This window comes from Pristis pectinata, chromosome 15 (genome assembly GCF_009764475.1).
Source record: "Pristis pectinata isolate sPriPec2 chromosome 15, sPriPec2.1.pri, whole genome shotgun sequence".
Taxonomy (NCBI): Eukaryota; Metazoa; Chordata; class Chondrichthyes; order Rhinopristiformes; family Pristidae; genus Pristis; species Pristis pectinata.
Window position 1 is genome coordinate 16,472,492 of NC_067419.1, and position 16,780 is coordinate 16,489,271.

Genomic DNA, 16,780 nt, shown 5'->3' on the forward strand with positions numbered 1-16,780 from the left:
GAAAGTGCATTGCAATAAGGTGCGAGGTCACAACAAGGTAGATCGTGAGGTCATAGTCCATCTCATTGTATAAGGGAACTGTTCAATAGTCTTATCGCAGTAGGGTAGAAGCTGTCCTTAAGTCTGGTGGTACATGCCTTCAGGCTCCTGTATCTTCTACCCGATGGAAGAGGAGGGAAGAGAGAATGTCCCGGGTGGTTGGGGTCTTTGATTATGCTGGCTGCTTCACCAAGACAGCGAGAGGTAAAGACAGAGTCCAAGGAGGGGAGGCTGGTGTCTGTAATGCTGTGTCCACAACTCTCTGCAGTTTCTTGTGGTCCTGGGCAGAGCAGTTGCCGTACCAAGCCGTGATACATCCAGATAGGATGCTTTCTATGGTGCATCTGTAAAAGTTGGTGAGAGTCAAAGGGGACAAACAAAATTTCTTTAGCCTCCTGGGGAAGTAGAGGCGCTGGTGAGCTTTCTTGGCCATGGCTTCTACGTGATTTGACTAGGACAGGCTGTTGGTGATGTTCACTCCCAGGAACTTAAAGCTCTCAACCCTCTCGACCTCAGCACCGTTGATGTAGTCAGGTGCACATACGCCGCCCCCTTTCCTGAAGTCAATGACCAGCTCTTTAGTTTTGTTGACATTGAGGTAAAGGTTGTTGTCATGACACCATTCCACTAAGCTCTCTATCTCCTTCCTGTACTCCGACTCATCACTGTTTGAGATACGGCCTACAATGGTGGTATCATCTGCAAACTTGTAGGTGGAGTTAGAGCAGAATCTGGCCACACAGTCATGAGTGTATAGGGAGTAGCATGAGTGTATAGGGTGTAGAGGTAAGGAAGGCAAATGCAATGTTCGCGTTCATTTCGAGAGGACTGGAATATAAAAGCAAGGATGCAATGCTGAGGCTTTATAAGGTGTTTGTCAGACCACATTTGGAGTATTGTGAGCAGTTTTGGGCCCCATATCTAAGGAAGGATGTGCTGGCATTGGAGAGGGTCCAGAGGAGGTTTACAAGGATGATCCTAGGTATGAAAGGGTTAACAAATGAGGAGGCTCTGGGCCTGTATTTGCTGGAGTTTATAAGGATGAGGGGGGATCTCATTGAAACCTACCAAATATTGAAAGGTCTGTATAGAGTGGATGTGGAGAGAACGTTTCCAGTAGTGGGAGAGTCTAGGATCAGAGGGCACAGCCTCAGAATAGAAGGATGTCCCTTTAGAACAGAGACAAAGAGGAATTTCTTGAGCCAAAGGGTGGTGAATCTGTGGAATTCTTTGCCACAGATGGCTGTGGAGGCAAAGTCATTGGGTATATTTAAAGTGGACGCTGATAGATTCTTGATTAGTAAGGGTGTCAAAGGTTACGGGGAGAAGGCAGGAGAGGGAAAAATAAATCAGCCATGATCGAATGATGGAGCAGACTCAATGGGCCGAATGGGCTAATTCTGCTCCTATGTCTTATGGTCTAAAAGTGAATGAATACGATTCCAAAACACCTCTTTGGATAAAACAAGAAATATTTCTTATTTACCTTCAAGTCCATTTTTTCTTTAAGACTGCCAATTATCTTCACATGCTGTTGATACTCGCGTTCGGAACGTCCATGAAGCATGGGTTTTGAAGCTATAAACATGAGAAGTCAGGGAGCTCGCCGGCCCATGGAATAGCTGTCAACGATTTAGGGCGGGGTCACATAGGTGATCGAGGGCGGGGTTAACTGGGTGGATTGGCAGCGTTCCCTTTGGTGATCGGGCGGGTTTCCTTGGAGATGGGGGAGGGATTACCTGAGTGAGGGCGCCAGGTGACCCGAGTGAAAGGGAGGGGTTACCTGGGCGATGAGGCGGGGTAACTTCGGTGATTGATGGGCGTTGGAGACGTTTCGCAAACTGTCTCCGCGGGTGCCAATGCACTAACCACATGCAGGCACCGAGTGGGTGCTGGCGCTATGTGAACTATTTGCAGAGTTTGGCTTTATTGTGATCTTTTGGTTGGATTTTGCGTTTCCCGCCTCTCCTCGGTACAGCGGGTCACTATGCAGCAAGATTTCAGGAGGACTGCGATAAGAAAAAAGGAGACTACATCTTCGCTCCCCACGCGGAAGGCGTTGGATGAAATGGGTAAGACAACATTAGACCGAATGCTGCGGAGAGGAAATATGAGAAGGGAATTTTGATTGTGACTTTTGAGTTGGTGTCTACATGTCGCCCCCATTCCTGGGGATACGTTCCAGTGTTTAATCGCAGGGCGTCTGTCAGGAAAGTTCCGCCTTTCATCTTATCTGCAAAAATCCCACAGCTGGAAAGCTCACCCTTCTTCCTTTCGTTTGCATTCGGCGCCTGCTAACATGTTTCAAAACAAATAGGTTATTATACCTTAAAATAGTCTTCAAAAGTTATTTGTAATTGAAAACTGGATTGTTATAAGCAACAAGTGGAGAAACTATGGACTTGAAATCTTGCTGACAGAGAAAGTAATTACATTTTTTTCAAGGAGGTTTTGAGAACATCCTTGAGTTTTCTCTGTCCATGACGGAGCTCGGAATAGAGTTCTGTTTTGGGATACTGGTGTTAGGCGAACGAACAGTGTGACCTGTCCTTTACAGTCAATTGAGTTAACTTTGGAGAAGGTGGCTCAGAGAAGACGCTGATGTTGGTTCACTTGTGCTGACTGTGTATTTGCAGAATTTTGTCGACACCACTGGTGGTTACTCTTCAGTGCTTTGAGATGTCTGCCCTCGGTAGTCCATGACTCTGCATGGTACATATGGCTGCCTGGTTGCTTATAGCTCTGTGCTAGATTTTAAGTCTTGATCTATAAACACTCTTTTCCTCAGGGTTACTGGTGCTCAGCAGGCTCATGACTTTCCTCATCAATTCCTGCCTTCACTGAAAGATACTCTCAATATATGGGAAGTGGTTCAGATTTTCCAGGGTCTTGCTACGGACCTTTATGTCAGAGGGCAGTGTTTATACAGTGGGGGCAAGTTGGTAGAGGACCTTTATTTTGAGGATGTTGGGGCTCATTCTCCTTTTATTCTTCAATGAATAAGTTGATTATGATTTGGAGCTTGGCTTTGGAGTATGTTCATATTGGAAGCATCATCTGCATACAGTAGTTCAATGACTGAGGTTAGGGTGACCTTGCCTCTGGGTTGGAGGCAGAAGGCTGAAGAATTTCCAAATTTTCCCATAGATTAGCTCTACTCCAGTAGGCAGTATGTTAGAGGTGAGGGACATTTTTCCAACATGAGCAATCGAGAAACAATGGCGGAGCCTTACTTGATACCAGGCTCCATGGAGGTTGAATTTCTTGAGAATCTGTGGCTAGGATTATCATCTGCACGTTATCGTGTAGAACTCGTAAGATGACTTTCACCAGGAGTCTAGATTTTTGAGAAGGATACTCCATGGTCCCCTTAAATTGATGAAGGCTTTTTGAGGTCAATAAAGCCTGTGTATGTTGGTTGATCCTCCTCCCTGCATTTCTCTTGGTAGTCTCAAGTGGTGAAGATCATATCCATTTTGCCTGTATTTCCACCTTGTAATTTTGCCCAGTTCTATCCTATCTTTGGTAATCTTCCATGGGATCCTTCATCAGTACCTCACTACTTCAATGACATGATTATTTTAACACCCAGTTGGCTGGTCTTCCATCTTCAATCAACTCAAACATGAGCTCATCTGAAAATCAGCAGCAATATCCTAAATTTCAGTCTGTTTTGCTCATTAGGCCTAGGCTTATGGATGTACATAGTTTCTCAATTAACCAGTGCCTCTATTTTATAATTTTCATCTTTATTTTTGTCTTTCTATGACCTCACCTTTACCTCTCAAATAAATTCCATTATGAAAACCTATGAGGTGTTGCATCATTTCCAGCCACTTGTACATCCTAAATTTTAGTCACTCCATTAATGTTGGTCATGCATTCCCTACCTAAGCCTCTCTGCCTCTCCACCTGTCCTCCCTTATACATCTCTTTGATCAAGCTTTTGGTCATCTGTTGTAATGTGGCTGGATCTCCAGTTCTGTTTAATGATGTCACATGAAGCACCCAGAGATATTTTGGTACATTAAAGACAGTGTATAAATGAAAGTTGTTGTTACTGTGAAGAGGGTTTGTTTCTCAATAGCATTAAATTTATAATGCAAATGCAGTCTGAACTTGGAACCTTATTTGAACACCAAAGCAGAGCAAAACACCCCATATGCACTTTACTGCTGAGTTGTCTTGGGCCTTGGAGAATTACAATGGACGTGTTATTGTGCAACTTCAAACATTTCGTGGTAATGCTAAACATGTAATTTGAATACATTCAGCAGTCTTTAATATATGTTTACATAATAACAATCAAGATTAGAGCTTCTAGTTATGCCAAAGTTATTTAAAGTATGCAATCTTGTGTATTGGATAAATTGCAGTTTTCTCTCGATGCACTATACAAATAGAGCACCTACAAATAAACTGTTGGAAACACTTGAGAGAGTTCCGAGTCAAAGTGGGATAAACACAAAGGAAGCTTAAGCCTCACCATTGGGTAATCAAGTTGATCTGTGTGTAGGCTTGTATATGGCAGGGTACTTCATGATGCACTGGAGTAACCTACATAGGCCTAAAATGAATAGTTAGTTGCCAATTAGAAACCGTGTACTGAAGTTACCAAATCTTGAAAGTAGATTCAAGAAGCCTTCTGGAAGAGGTTAAATTAAAATGTACATGATTATGTGTAAAGCATTGAAGATAGGACTATGAATTTTCACAATCTTTTGTTAAGTTGTAGGGAATCTAAATGAAACTTTGGAAAGTTTGGCATGATGCACATAGTCCATTGAAAAAATATTAAGGTGGCTACTTGTCCTGATGAAGGGTCTCGACCCGAAACATCGACTGTTTATTTCCCTCTGTAGATACTGCCTGACCTGCTGATTTCCTCCAGCATTTTGTGTGTGTTGTCCCAGATTCCAGCATCTGCAGAATCTCTTCTATCTGAGGAACACACATACAGGAGCAGGAGGCATGCAGTTTGGCCCCTCAAGCCTGCTCCAGCTTTTAATAAGATCTGATCAAATTTGATTGTAACCTCACCCCTGTATTCCTGTCTACCTGCAGTAATCCCTTACCTCTTTGACGATCAAATATTTACCTAACTCCTGTTTTAAAAATATTCTAAGAATGTATAAAATACTCTCAACTGTCTGAGAGAAAAAGGAATCATCATCTCTGTCATAAGTGGGCAACCCCTTGCTTTTAAATAGTAACCCCTACTTCCAGATTCCACAAAGAGAAAAAAAAATCCTCTTCCCCATATCTGCCCCTTCCCCTCCCTACCTCCCTTCAAATTCTTCCAAATTCCAGCAGGTATAGACCTAGTCTGTCCAACCTTCAGAAGGAAAGAAGTAGAGAATGCATGTTGGGACAGTTTGGTTGCAGATGAGTAGGGGATACTGTTTGTTTATTTTGCTTGTTAGAAATTTGGATTGTAGTGCTAGTCTGAGTGCTGTATGGTGTGCTGCACATACAGATTATTTCACATTAAAGTCTTTCTTTCTTTTTGTAGCCAACAATATGTGATTACTGATAAATGATTGATCAGCACAAGTATTAAAAATAAAAGATGCCATACTTTTAAATATCTAGATCACAATTTGCAATTAATTTCAGATTTTCATTCAAAAGCTTGAGCAAAATAATTGGTTCAAATCCTTATGGACTTCAGGATATTAAACTGAGGATCTGCTTTTTTTTTGCAGCCAGTATGTCAAGTTATGTAAGTAAAATAGAATATTAATATTTGGTAATCATATCTATGGAGATAATGAGCTTTAAAGGATAGTTAGAACTAATAGTTCTAAAATGGATTCAGCATGCATTTTATGAGATACTAAAAGATGTAATAAATCATCTAGGGAAGGAATATCCACATCTTTTGCCTCTTAACAGCTTTAGTCTTTTGAATGTGGTTGGTATTACCTTGCTTTGGTTTTCTGGTGCATGATTTGGCCAGCAGTTAACCAACAGCACCAAGATATTTATCTCCAGTCTCATTTGCCCACACAATTCAAATGAGACTAACCACTAGTTAAAAAGCAAGTGGAAGTGGAACAGAGCTTCAGTGGATGAATTGACAATGCTCGTTTAGCCCAGGGGTCATTTTTCTACTCTTATATCTCTTGTGGTGAAAGTGTCCTCTGATTTTTTTAGATTTCTCCAGATTTTAATGAGACTACTAAAACCACAATGCAGGGCTTCTTCTCAGCAGAATGACAAGAAGATTATAAAAAGCATATTTTGGATATTTTAATGCCACTGTAGGAACAATGTGTAAAACTGTCAATGTTCACTGAAAGTCTATAACATTTGGCATTTCAAGCTTTTTAAAGCAAAAAGATGCAACCAACTAACGCGTATTTGAGCAAGTTATTTTTTTGCAGTGTAAGGGCTTTCAGTGGATACTGTTGGTTCAAATGCTTGTATCAATTTGTGAGAACATTTCCCATTCAATTTTGTTATTTCATTGTTCTCCAGTTACATTCTCAGGTTTATTAAACTGCTGCCTTTCTTGTTAATTCCAAATATACACTGAAATTTCTTGTGTTTTAAATCAGACGTTAAATGACATAGATTAAAAATATGTATTTTACAATAGAATGAGGTGTCCTTTTGCTCAAAAGCCTCAGCTCCTCAACATCATGGGATTGATGTAAAGCTGTGACATAATTAGCGATACAGAATGTGCAGTTTTATCATGTTTGGTGCATTCTATTTATTAGGATGTTTTAGCATCAATTGGCTGAACAGTTGGCATATTGTTTTTAACTTCTAGCTGTCACTGCTCTATTTTTTTGAGGAAAAACATTATTGAGGTAATTTTATATTTATTTTTTCGTTAAATGTACAGAGTCTGAATCTATATGTGTGCAAGGAAACAACTCATTTCAGTAATTTGTAGCTTTAACCTTTTTGCCAAATTTAGAAAGTATTTTGCAAACTATTCCTAGCAGAAAATCAGGCCACTCAGTCTAATAAATCCTTTCCATTGTTTATTCTTGATATGAGCTGTCCTCGATCTATTTCACCTAACTCCTATCCTTCTATACCTCCCTCCCACACATTGACTAGCCTTTCCTGAAACTCATCCATTTATTTTCCCAACCATTCCCTATAGTAGTGAGTTCCTCATACTAATATCTGATTGGGTAAAAATAAGTTTCTCTTGAATTCCCTATAGGAAAATTTAGTGACAATCTTATCCTTAATGCCATTTTTTTTTTCCCTTCAGTGAGAAATATCTTGTCTATATCTACCTTATCAAACACTTCTGCAACCTTAAAGACCTCAATCAGCTCACTCCTCAATCTCTTTTTTATGAGGAAAGAGCTGCATTGTGTTAACTTTTCCTGACGGGTATAACCCCTCAGTTATGGTGTAATTCCAATAAATATACTTTGCATCTCTTCTGGTGCCTTGACTGAAGGGAAGCCTGATCTGCTCTCAGTATTCTAAGTATAATCAAATTTCTATACGTTTGACTTTTCGGCCCTTCATTTCTCTCCCTCCAAAAATAAACTTTTTTTTGTTTTTTTAATGTTTGTTGCTACTTTGTGATTATGTATATCCCCAGTCTCTCTCTCCCTGTCTCTTATTTTGACACATTTCCAAAGTATATGTTGCCTCTTTAATCTAGCTGGTAAAATATGACCTTGCAAATTTATTAATGTCTTCTTGCAATTTGTCACAGTCCTACTTTCTATTACTGCATGCTCACATCCTGAAACATCAGCACATTTTAAAATTCTGCCTGCAATTTCTTAGTTTTTTTTATAGTGAACTGCTTTTGCCTCACCCCCACTCCTCACCATTTGTTGGGCCAAATCGCTGTATTTTTCGACGCATTGCTTTTGGATTTCTAGTCAGCGAGTTATCCATACAGCCAATTTCACATATACAAACATTAGTGAAGAACCTGCTTGCTGAGAGTTGATCAAAGGTTTTTTGGAAGACTTGATATATTATGCTTATGGTACCATACCCTCCCCATTTCATTTTCAGAGCACTTAATGAGATTACTCAAGCAAGACTTTCCCTTTTGGGTTGCTGACTATTCCACATTTTCACTATCTATACTTTTTTTTAAACTAATCCTGGTTAACTTTAACTTTCTCTCACGAGAATTGTTAATTGGTCTAAACTTCCCTCAATTCTTTGATAATTTAACTTTTGTACTTTTTGCCTTTTTATTTGTTTTAATGACTTCTTTCATGACCTTATTTTTTTCTTTTGTCATCTTCATTGTGGTCTGTGCACATAGTTCATGCCATAATAATTATTTATTTGTTCAATGGTGTGTCAATACTGGCTACTTGGTGTGATGTATTTCTCTTGTGCTCTTGGTCACCATTTTAAAAGTTTCCTATTTTGATTTGTTTCTTGCTCAACAACTATTTCCAGTTTATTTCTCCTACTCCATTTTGATCCTTTTAAGAAATTTTTTGCCCCACATAAACACTTCGGTCTTTTTCTTACTTGTGTTGCTCTCTATCCTTACCTTAAATATCTTCAGCTTCAGATTCATAAAACTCTATTGCCTTGGCCACCTTGACAGTCATCAGCAATCGCGCCTTAACCAATGCTGTAATTATTATTAAAGCAAGTGGTCCGATCTCACATGCTTGTTAGAGTGCAGACAATTTTTCTTGCAAAGGTTTACATGGGAAAATTTTTCCCTGGACACATACAGCCAGTATAGAACTTGCAGTATATACAATATAGTTCATAAAGTGCGACCAAATTTCTGGGGGAATTGCTGTCCTACCAGGATTTTTATGAATGTAATCTGCTTGTGTATTTTCATATAGTGCACAGCTGGTTGCTGCAAATTATGTTGTCAGCCAGTCTACAGACAAAGTGCTTGATCATTTACCAAGCCAAGCGTAGTTTTTCTTTGAGACATCTACGTATCAACCAGAGTATTTGAATATCTCTATTTATAGTCCTTTTCAGTTAGCTTAACATGAAATACAACTCAGATAGCTAAAATACCAAACTACTTTCAGAATTATCAGCAACAGAAGTGCACCAGAGCTGAACAAGTTCTTGGAATTATTATTTTTGTGTGACTACTCTAAACTGAATTTAAAAACAAGTGAAGCTATATCATCATATACTTGCATAAATTTATATGATCACCTTATCATTTAAATGGACATACATAAACACTTCAGGAGCTTGTTACTTTTATATTTTCACCATCTGTCCATATATTAATAGCAAAGATTTTTTCATTACGTTAATTATTTCATTTATTTGGCAGGTATCAAACTTTTTTTTGCATGTCTAATCATGGAATAGAAGCTAGCCATTTGGCCCATTGAGTGTATGCCAGCACCTGCTAGAGCAAATACTATCAGTCACTCCCCTGCTCTTTCCCCACAGCCCTATGAATTACTCTTTTGCAAAGTGTGTATCCATTTCCCTTTTGAAGACGCTGATTAATTCTGTTCCCATTGCACCTACCTAACCAACTTTGGATCAGAACCACCTTCTATGTAAGAGAGGTTTTTCTTGCATTCTCATTGTATCTTTTGCCCAAGATTTCAACTCTGTCCCCTCTGTTCTTGAGCCATATGTTAATGAAGTCATAGAATCTTACAGCATGGAAACAGGTCCTTTGGCCCACCGAGTCCTTGATGTCCATCAAACACTCATTACACTAATCCTACATGACTTCCATTTTATAATGCTCATATTCCAGTCATCTTCTCACCCGCTCTATCACTCACCAACGCTGGAGAGGCGATTTACAATGGCCAATTAACCCCTACCGACCTGCATATCTTTGAGATATGGGAGGAAACCAGAGCAGTTGGGGGAAACTGATGAAATCCACACATATAGCACCAGAGGTCAGGATTGAACCCAGATCATTGGAGCTGCAAAAGAGCAGCTCTACCAGTGCTGCCCACTAATGGGAACAAATTTCTTCGATTTATTTTATCAAAATATTTATGATCGTGAACTCCTTTGCTCAATCTGCTTAACCTACTTTGGTTTATCTGAATGTTATTCCCTTGACCTTAAAACTTACAGAATTCTTAAAAGAGCTTGATGGACTAGATGCAAGGAAAATATTACCCCTGACTGATGAAGAGAAATCTGCTATGAGGGGAAGTATCTTCACTCAGTGGTGAACCTTTGGGCTTCTCCACCTCAGACAGCTGTGGAAGTTCATTTGTTATGTTCATTCAAAACCAAGAACGAATGGGCATTAGAGGAATCAAGGTGGGCATGGTGCTGATGTGGAAGATCAGCCATGATCTTGATGATTGATGGAGCAGGTTCTAGGGACCAAATGGCATACTTCTCCTCCTGATTCTTATGTTGTTATTAAGGAACTGTGTTGGTATCAAATGCAAATTGCAGTAAATAATTTAAACAGTTTTAACACTAAATTATAACTAATCTCATTCATATTACAAAGAACTTATTAAAATGGCTGGTATTGAAAATCCAGTGGGGAGCTTAGACATCTATTTAACAATTGATTAGGTTGCAGGCAAACCTTTACTAGATGTCCCAAGCTTGCACACAGAACAGGAGGGAGGCTGTTTAAATATACAGATCTTGTATGCAAAAAAATTATATTAGTCCTTAAATGTTACAAAATGTTGCAAAGAGCTTTAGCTGAGCATATTGATACTGGACTACATAAGTAAACATTACAACAAATGGAATTGGCAAGGGAATTCTGAAGTGGAGAGTCCTATGACTGAAGGCGTGATCATCAATTGGTGGAGCGTTCAAATTCAAGGATTATCCAGAAATGAAGTTGGAGAAATGCAGATATTTTTGAGGGTCATAGGGCAGGAGGTGATTACAGTGACAGGGTAGAACAGAACTAGAGAAGACTTTGATTTAAAAAGATTTTTAAGATTGGTGCTTTCTATTCAGCAAGCACAGGTGTGTTGGGTGCATGTTTTACAGAAGGTGTAATATGAGTGGCTAGCCAGGAGTGCTTTGAAATGGTAACAAAGGCACTAATGAGGGCTTCAGCCACAGATGAGCTGAGGCATGGGGCCAGGTTCATTGGAGTGGAATTACACAGTTGCAGGGATGAGTTAGATCTATGATTCACAGGTCATTTCAAGGTTAGATGTGACACCAAGATGGGGAACATTCTGATCCAGTTTCAGACAATTGTCAGGGAACAGGCTGAGTTATGGATAAGAGACACAGTTTGTGGTAGGGACAGAAGTTAATGGCTTTGGTCATCCCATTTCTAATTTTAGTGTGTAAATAAGCAGTGTATGTAAATTGCAATTGTGCCTAGAGTTAAACTTACAAATCTGTGATCCCTAACAGCATTGGTGGAAAAGTTAATTTTGTGAATTTTTAAAAGTTTTTGTAATTTCTTGAGGAACATTCTCAAAAATATTTTAGTTTGCTACCATCCCTACCCTCCACCACACACCTTACTTGCCAATTGTCTCAATAGAGAAGTTGGCTGATTTTCGTCATCTGAAACCAACGAGTTACCACAGCATATTGATGGTGTGAAAATGAATATTTGAAACAGAAGAAGGTTCAAGTCTACGGACTATGGCTTCCTGTCCTCTTGTACCACTTACATACCTAATGAAGGTTGAAAGACTGTGATGATACACACTGTAGTTACTTTATTTCGCATGCCATCCAGACTGAATCACTTTTCTGTTGTAAGCATAACCAGCTCTTCAAGGAATTCCCCTCTTTATTTCTATCCATTTGAACTTCTCGTCCTTTTTAATCTTAATTGTTATATTATTCTTTGCAAATCATTAAAATCAGTTTTTATTAATTACTACCTTTAGAATTAGATAGTTTTCTCAAATAGTAAATTGACAAAAATAGTTTTGTTTTCAATATATATCAGTTATGTGTATGTGCATGCAAAGACATGTATGCTCCCTCTTTTGGAATCCACTGTAATTAAGTACTTAATGAAATTTTTGAGCTATGTGAAGACATCTTAAGATTGAATTGAAGTAAAAAAATTCAGCTGCAAAAAAAAACGACCCATGAGCAATCTGTTTAATCTAGCCCACACACATAGGTGCTGTTGATAGGATGTGGTGCATTTTGTTGTCGAGTTTGAGGAGAGAAGGGGAGAGAGGGCCATTGGCAACAGGGTGAGGATTGAAGCCTGGAGTCAGGCAGGCAGGGAAGGTGAAGAATGGAGGCAGGGATCAGGATCAGGGATGATGGTGACGTCAGTAACTGGCCAGAGTTATGGGAAGTCAGAACCTCTGTCATGGACTTGTGTCTCAGGTGCAGAGGGAGGTCAGAAATGAGACTGAGAGGATCAGATGCAAGATTACAGATATTTGGGAATGATATAGGAGGGTCAGGTCTTCGATCTTGGATGTTCGGGAGTGTGATTGGGGATTGGGATGAGGGGTGGCAGGTGATTGGTGCCATATTGGTTGGTTGGCAATCATCCAACTGGCTGAAGTAGGGTGGGAATTGTACGGAGATCAAGACCTCAATTATAAGGCTGGGCCTTTGGGAACTCAGGATTGAGATATTGGGCTTGACACCAGGGCCATGGGGGGTTCCTGGAGCAAGATTGGTGGGGAGTGGATTTTATTTGTGAGATCAGAGGGTTGGGGAGTGTTACTGGAGGATTGGGAGAAAGGTGGGAGCAATCTATCTACCACCCTGAACATGCATTCTCTCCGGCATTGGTGCACAGTGGTTGGCATATGTATCATTTGCAAAATATACTGCCTTTACTCACGTAGGCTACTCCAACAGCATCTCCTAAACCAGTAAAGGCTTCATGCACATGGGAACACTACAACCTGCCAGTTCCCTTCCAAGTTGTGTACCATCCTAATTTGGAAATAGATCCAGCAACGATAAAGAAATAGTGGTATAAGTCATGAAACTCTCTACCCAATAGCATTGTGTGAGAACCTTTACCAGAAGTACTGCAGTGGTTCAAGTAGGCAGTTTCGCTTCACCTTCTCAAGAGCAGTGAAGGTCAGGCAATAAATGCTGGCCTAGTAAATAATGCCCAGATCCTGAGAAAATGAGTCACATACACAAAGTATTTGTTGTTTTTCTAGATAGGGATCTTGGGTAAACTGTTCATTGCTGTAAAGGATTTTTGGAACAGCATTGAGAAAATGGAAAGAATCCACTTCTCCCACTTCGTGCTCAAGTTCTTGATTGTAAATCAATAGTGTCTGAAATATAGTATTTTTTTTGCTAGAGGGACTTTGATCGTGCATACCATGTCAGTTTGGCATGGATGCAAATTTCATTTTTTACTCTCTTCCATTTATTCACTGAGAGAGTCCCAACATATATCCAATACAATATTTCCATAGCATCTCTGAAGACTGAAGTTTCTTGGTCCACAGCAAGATAGCCACTGTTAACTGGCCATGCTATCCTGTCTCTGCTTTCGCCATCTGCCCTTAGCGAAGGGCTGAGAACAGCATTCCCACACCACAGAGGGAATTTGGCAGGACCACAGCAAGAGATTGGGACCAGGTCTGCAACTGGATGTAGGGCTGGGAATGCAGGCAGAAGCAGCATCAGGAACCTGGAACACAGCCATGTATTCATATGGAGCACAGCTGGAAAAGAAGCCAGGTGCGTGGATGAATCCTTAGCTTTATCCCTGAATCTTCAAATGGGCATTCAATCATTGGCCGTACACGGCCTTTCACAGAGTCCACTCGATTTTGTTGGCACTCGTAGTCAAACTTGCCATAGCCATTGAAGAGCCAAGGTAACCTTCATGAACTAACTAGGTCAGCACTTCATGATACCTTTGGCTGTTTATTTACCATTAACTCTCGTGCAAATCATGTACGTCCGTTCCTACCCCATTCCTCCTGCAGACCTCCAGTCTCTCAAACAATTGTTCATGTTCTATTGTGTCTGCCAACTTAATCACCAAACAGGTTTGGTCTGACTCATCTCTGTTCACAATCTTTCTAAATAACAAATAGGATCTGCGACATCTCCTCAGATAAAACCAAAAATTCTTACCATAGTAAGCAGGAACAATAGCACAAGTGTGGTTTACATATTAGCTACATAATTCTTTATCTGTCAGCTAAGTTCCCTATCATGCTTTATGATTCTTACAATTATTCACAAGTAAAAGATCAAGAGAGCTTTGTTTGAGACTACAGTTAAAATAAGAATATTATTCATTTAAAACTTTCCAGTGAATTTGCAAAGTACTATTTAGTAGCTGGTTTCCTTTCATGTTCTTTCTCTATCTTCACATTTCCATTTCAAGTTGAGAATTACAAGACAAGGTTTGCATTGTTCATATCATGCCAGTCCTCTGACCTAATCTTTCCATGTATCTGAGAGATTGGTCTTATTCTGTGACTGCTGTAATGTCTTCAAAATAGTACTGTTTCATGTTGACACATAATAAACATACAAGAATTTATAATTACTAGCAAATATCTTGGAGGAGGATGATCTTGATGTTAGGAAAGGAGAAAGATATTTAATGTTTGTTGTAAAACACTAAGAAAGTAAAACAAAATAAAAGAACTTTATAACTTCATGTAGAATTATATGGGCAATTTAACAATGACGTTATTGTCAATGCATATTTTTTAGTGGATGGCAGTGTTGAAAATCTGGGATAAAAATAAAAACAAAACATGCAACAAATTAGGGCAGAAATTATCAACAATTGCCATGTTTTTATGGCATACCAAGGATACCATAAAAGCATGTTATGTTATTTTTGGTCTCGGACATTGTGGGTGAGCATCAAGAAAATTTAATTAGTCCCTCCATATGCTAATAAGATGCCTGACAACACACACAATAAAACTGAGTTGCCCTGCACATATCTGGTGATGGTCTGGTCTGGTCTGGTCTGATCTGATCATCTTCTGCTGGTACGGATTAGTCTGGCAAGCAAACCTAGTAGGACTTTCTTTTATCTTGAAAAGGAAGGAAGCTCCATGTGGCATGATTGCCCCCTCTCCTACTTTTCCCCTACCTGCCCCTATCATTACCCAGGAATTACATGAGGTTATGCTAGAGGGGTGACAGACTCAAAATTTGGGCTTCCTGTGGAGGAGTGAACAGACAAGCATGTGATGCAGGATATTTCGATGAAGCCTCTAGGTTCAGGTATACCTGTGAGGAAATATCTCCTTCTGTTTCATTTTGTGCAGTTCCACCATCTTTTGCACTATGGCTTAGCAAGGGAGCATTAATGTATCAAAAGTTTGTCCTCGTTCTCCCAACTTCACCTCCTGGACCAAGATTCTGTTCTATTTAAAACAAAGTGATGAAGAAGACAAAAAGAAAGTGAATTAAAAATTGCAAACTGATCAAAACCTACAAGGGAAGGATTAATTCTGAGCAACAAAATAAGACTTTGAAGACTGTTTAGATTTAAAGTTAAAATATTTCTGTTTAATCTTTTTTTGTGTGCTGCCATAGTCCAGTCATTCAGAAGGTGAATAGGACTATGCATTGGGCTACAGTTGTTACTAATTACTTTTCTGTGATTTATGGGCACTGATGTGGCTTGGAACTAAGCCAACGTAACCTTGTTAAAAAAAGACTGAACTCATTAGTTCAGAGTGTTTGAGCTTGAGTTTAAACTTGGCCCCGATGAATGTCCTTTTTCTAATAGTACTTTCTATTCTTTCCCCATTTTGTTGTTTTGTTTTGGACTTGATTGTTCTTTTCCTTTCTAGACTCTTGTATATTCTGCCAATGGGCTGTGTATTGTTCTGTTAAACAGACTTTTCTAAGTCTTCATGATTTCTCCAAAAAATTCTTTCCCTTTGACACATACCTAATTTTCAACCCACATGATCCCATCTCTCATAATTTCTCTCTTCATTTGAAATTTTTTTCTTTGTTTTTTAAACAGTAATTCTTTTCATTTCTATTTTCCCTTCTCTGATAGAGACCTGGATATAAATACATTACTGAGCTTATTATAATATGTTCATATTTATGAAAAGTGACTTGGCTCAGATTCAGATTAGTTTATTGTCATATAGACCAAGGTGCAATGAGATTCTTTGCTTGCGTGAAGCTCACAGAGTAAACAGTATACGTGGTAAGAATAAATTCAGTTAGAGCATACAACAGTTGAATCTGAAGTAGTGCAAAAAGAAATGCTAAAGTGACAATAACAGAATAATTGAGAAGTAGTATTTGAGAGCCTGAGAATATGACAGCACCACTGGGAAGTGGATCTGAAAGAAGTGATCGGTTCAGTGGGAAAAGCAGCTGTTCTTCAGTCTGGTCATATAGACTTTCAAGCTCCTGTATCTTTTCCCGGAAGGTAAAAGGGAGAAAAGGGTTTGGGTTAGAGTGACAGGCATCCTTGATGCTTTTAATAAGCTTCCCAAAGCAAAGCAATTGAAGGTGGACTGAATGGAAGGAAGTGACATGCCTGTCGTGGACTGGGCAGTGTTTATAGGAGAGAAACAAAGGACTGCAGATGCTGGAATCTAGATGAAAAACACGATGATCCTGGAGGAACTCAGCAGGACAGGCAGCATCTGTGGAGAAAAGCAGGTGGTCAATGTTTCGGGTCAGGACCCTTCTTCAGGACTGAAGATAGGAAAAGGGGAAGCGCAATATATAGGAGGGAAAAGCAGAGCAGTGATAGGTGGACAAAAGAAGGGAGGCAGGGTGGGCACAGGGTTGTGATAGGTAGATTCAGGTAAAAGATAGTGATAGGTAGGTGTGGAGAGGAGAGCAGATCTATCAAGGAAAGGCAGTGGAAAGTTCCCGGGGT

At 39.6% G+C, this 16,780-nt stretch overlaps 1 protein-coding gene across 1 annotated transcript in view; it reads left to right on the top strand.

Annotated features, from left to right (window-relative positions):
- Positions 1 to 1,899: 1,899 nt before the first annotated feature.
- Positions 1,900 to 16,780, top strand: part of LOC127578231 (FYVE, RhoGEF and PH domain-containing protein 4-like) — a 173,898-nt gene continuing 159,017 nt past the window's right edge. Inside the window, exon 1 of the mRNA XM_052029982.1 lies at positions 1,900 to 2,111. Within this exon, the coding sequence (XP_051885942.1) occupies positions 2,027 to 2,111 (85 nt within the window). The 5' untranslated portion in view covers positions 1,900 to 2,026. The remainder of the gene's footprint in view (positions 2,112 to 16,780) is intronic.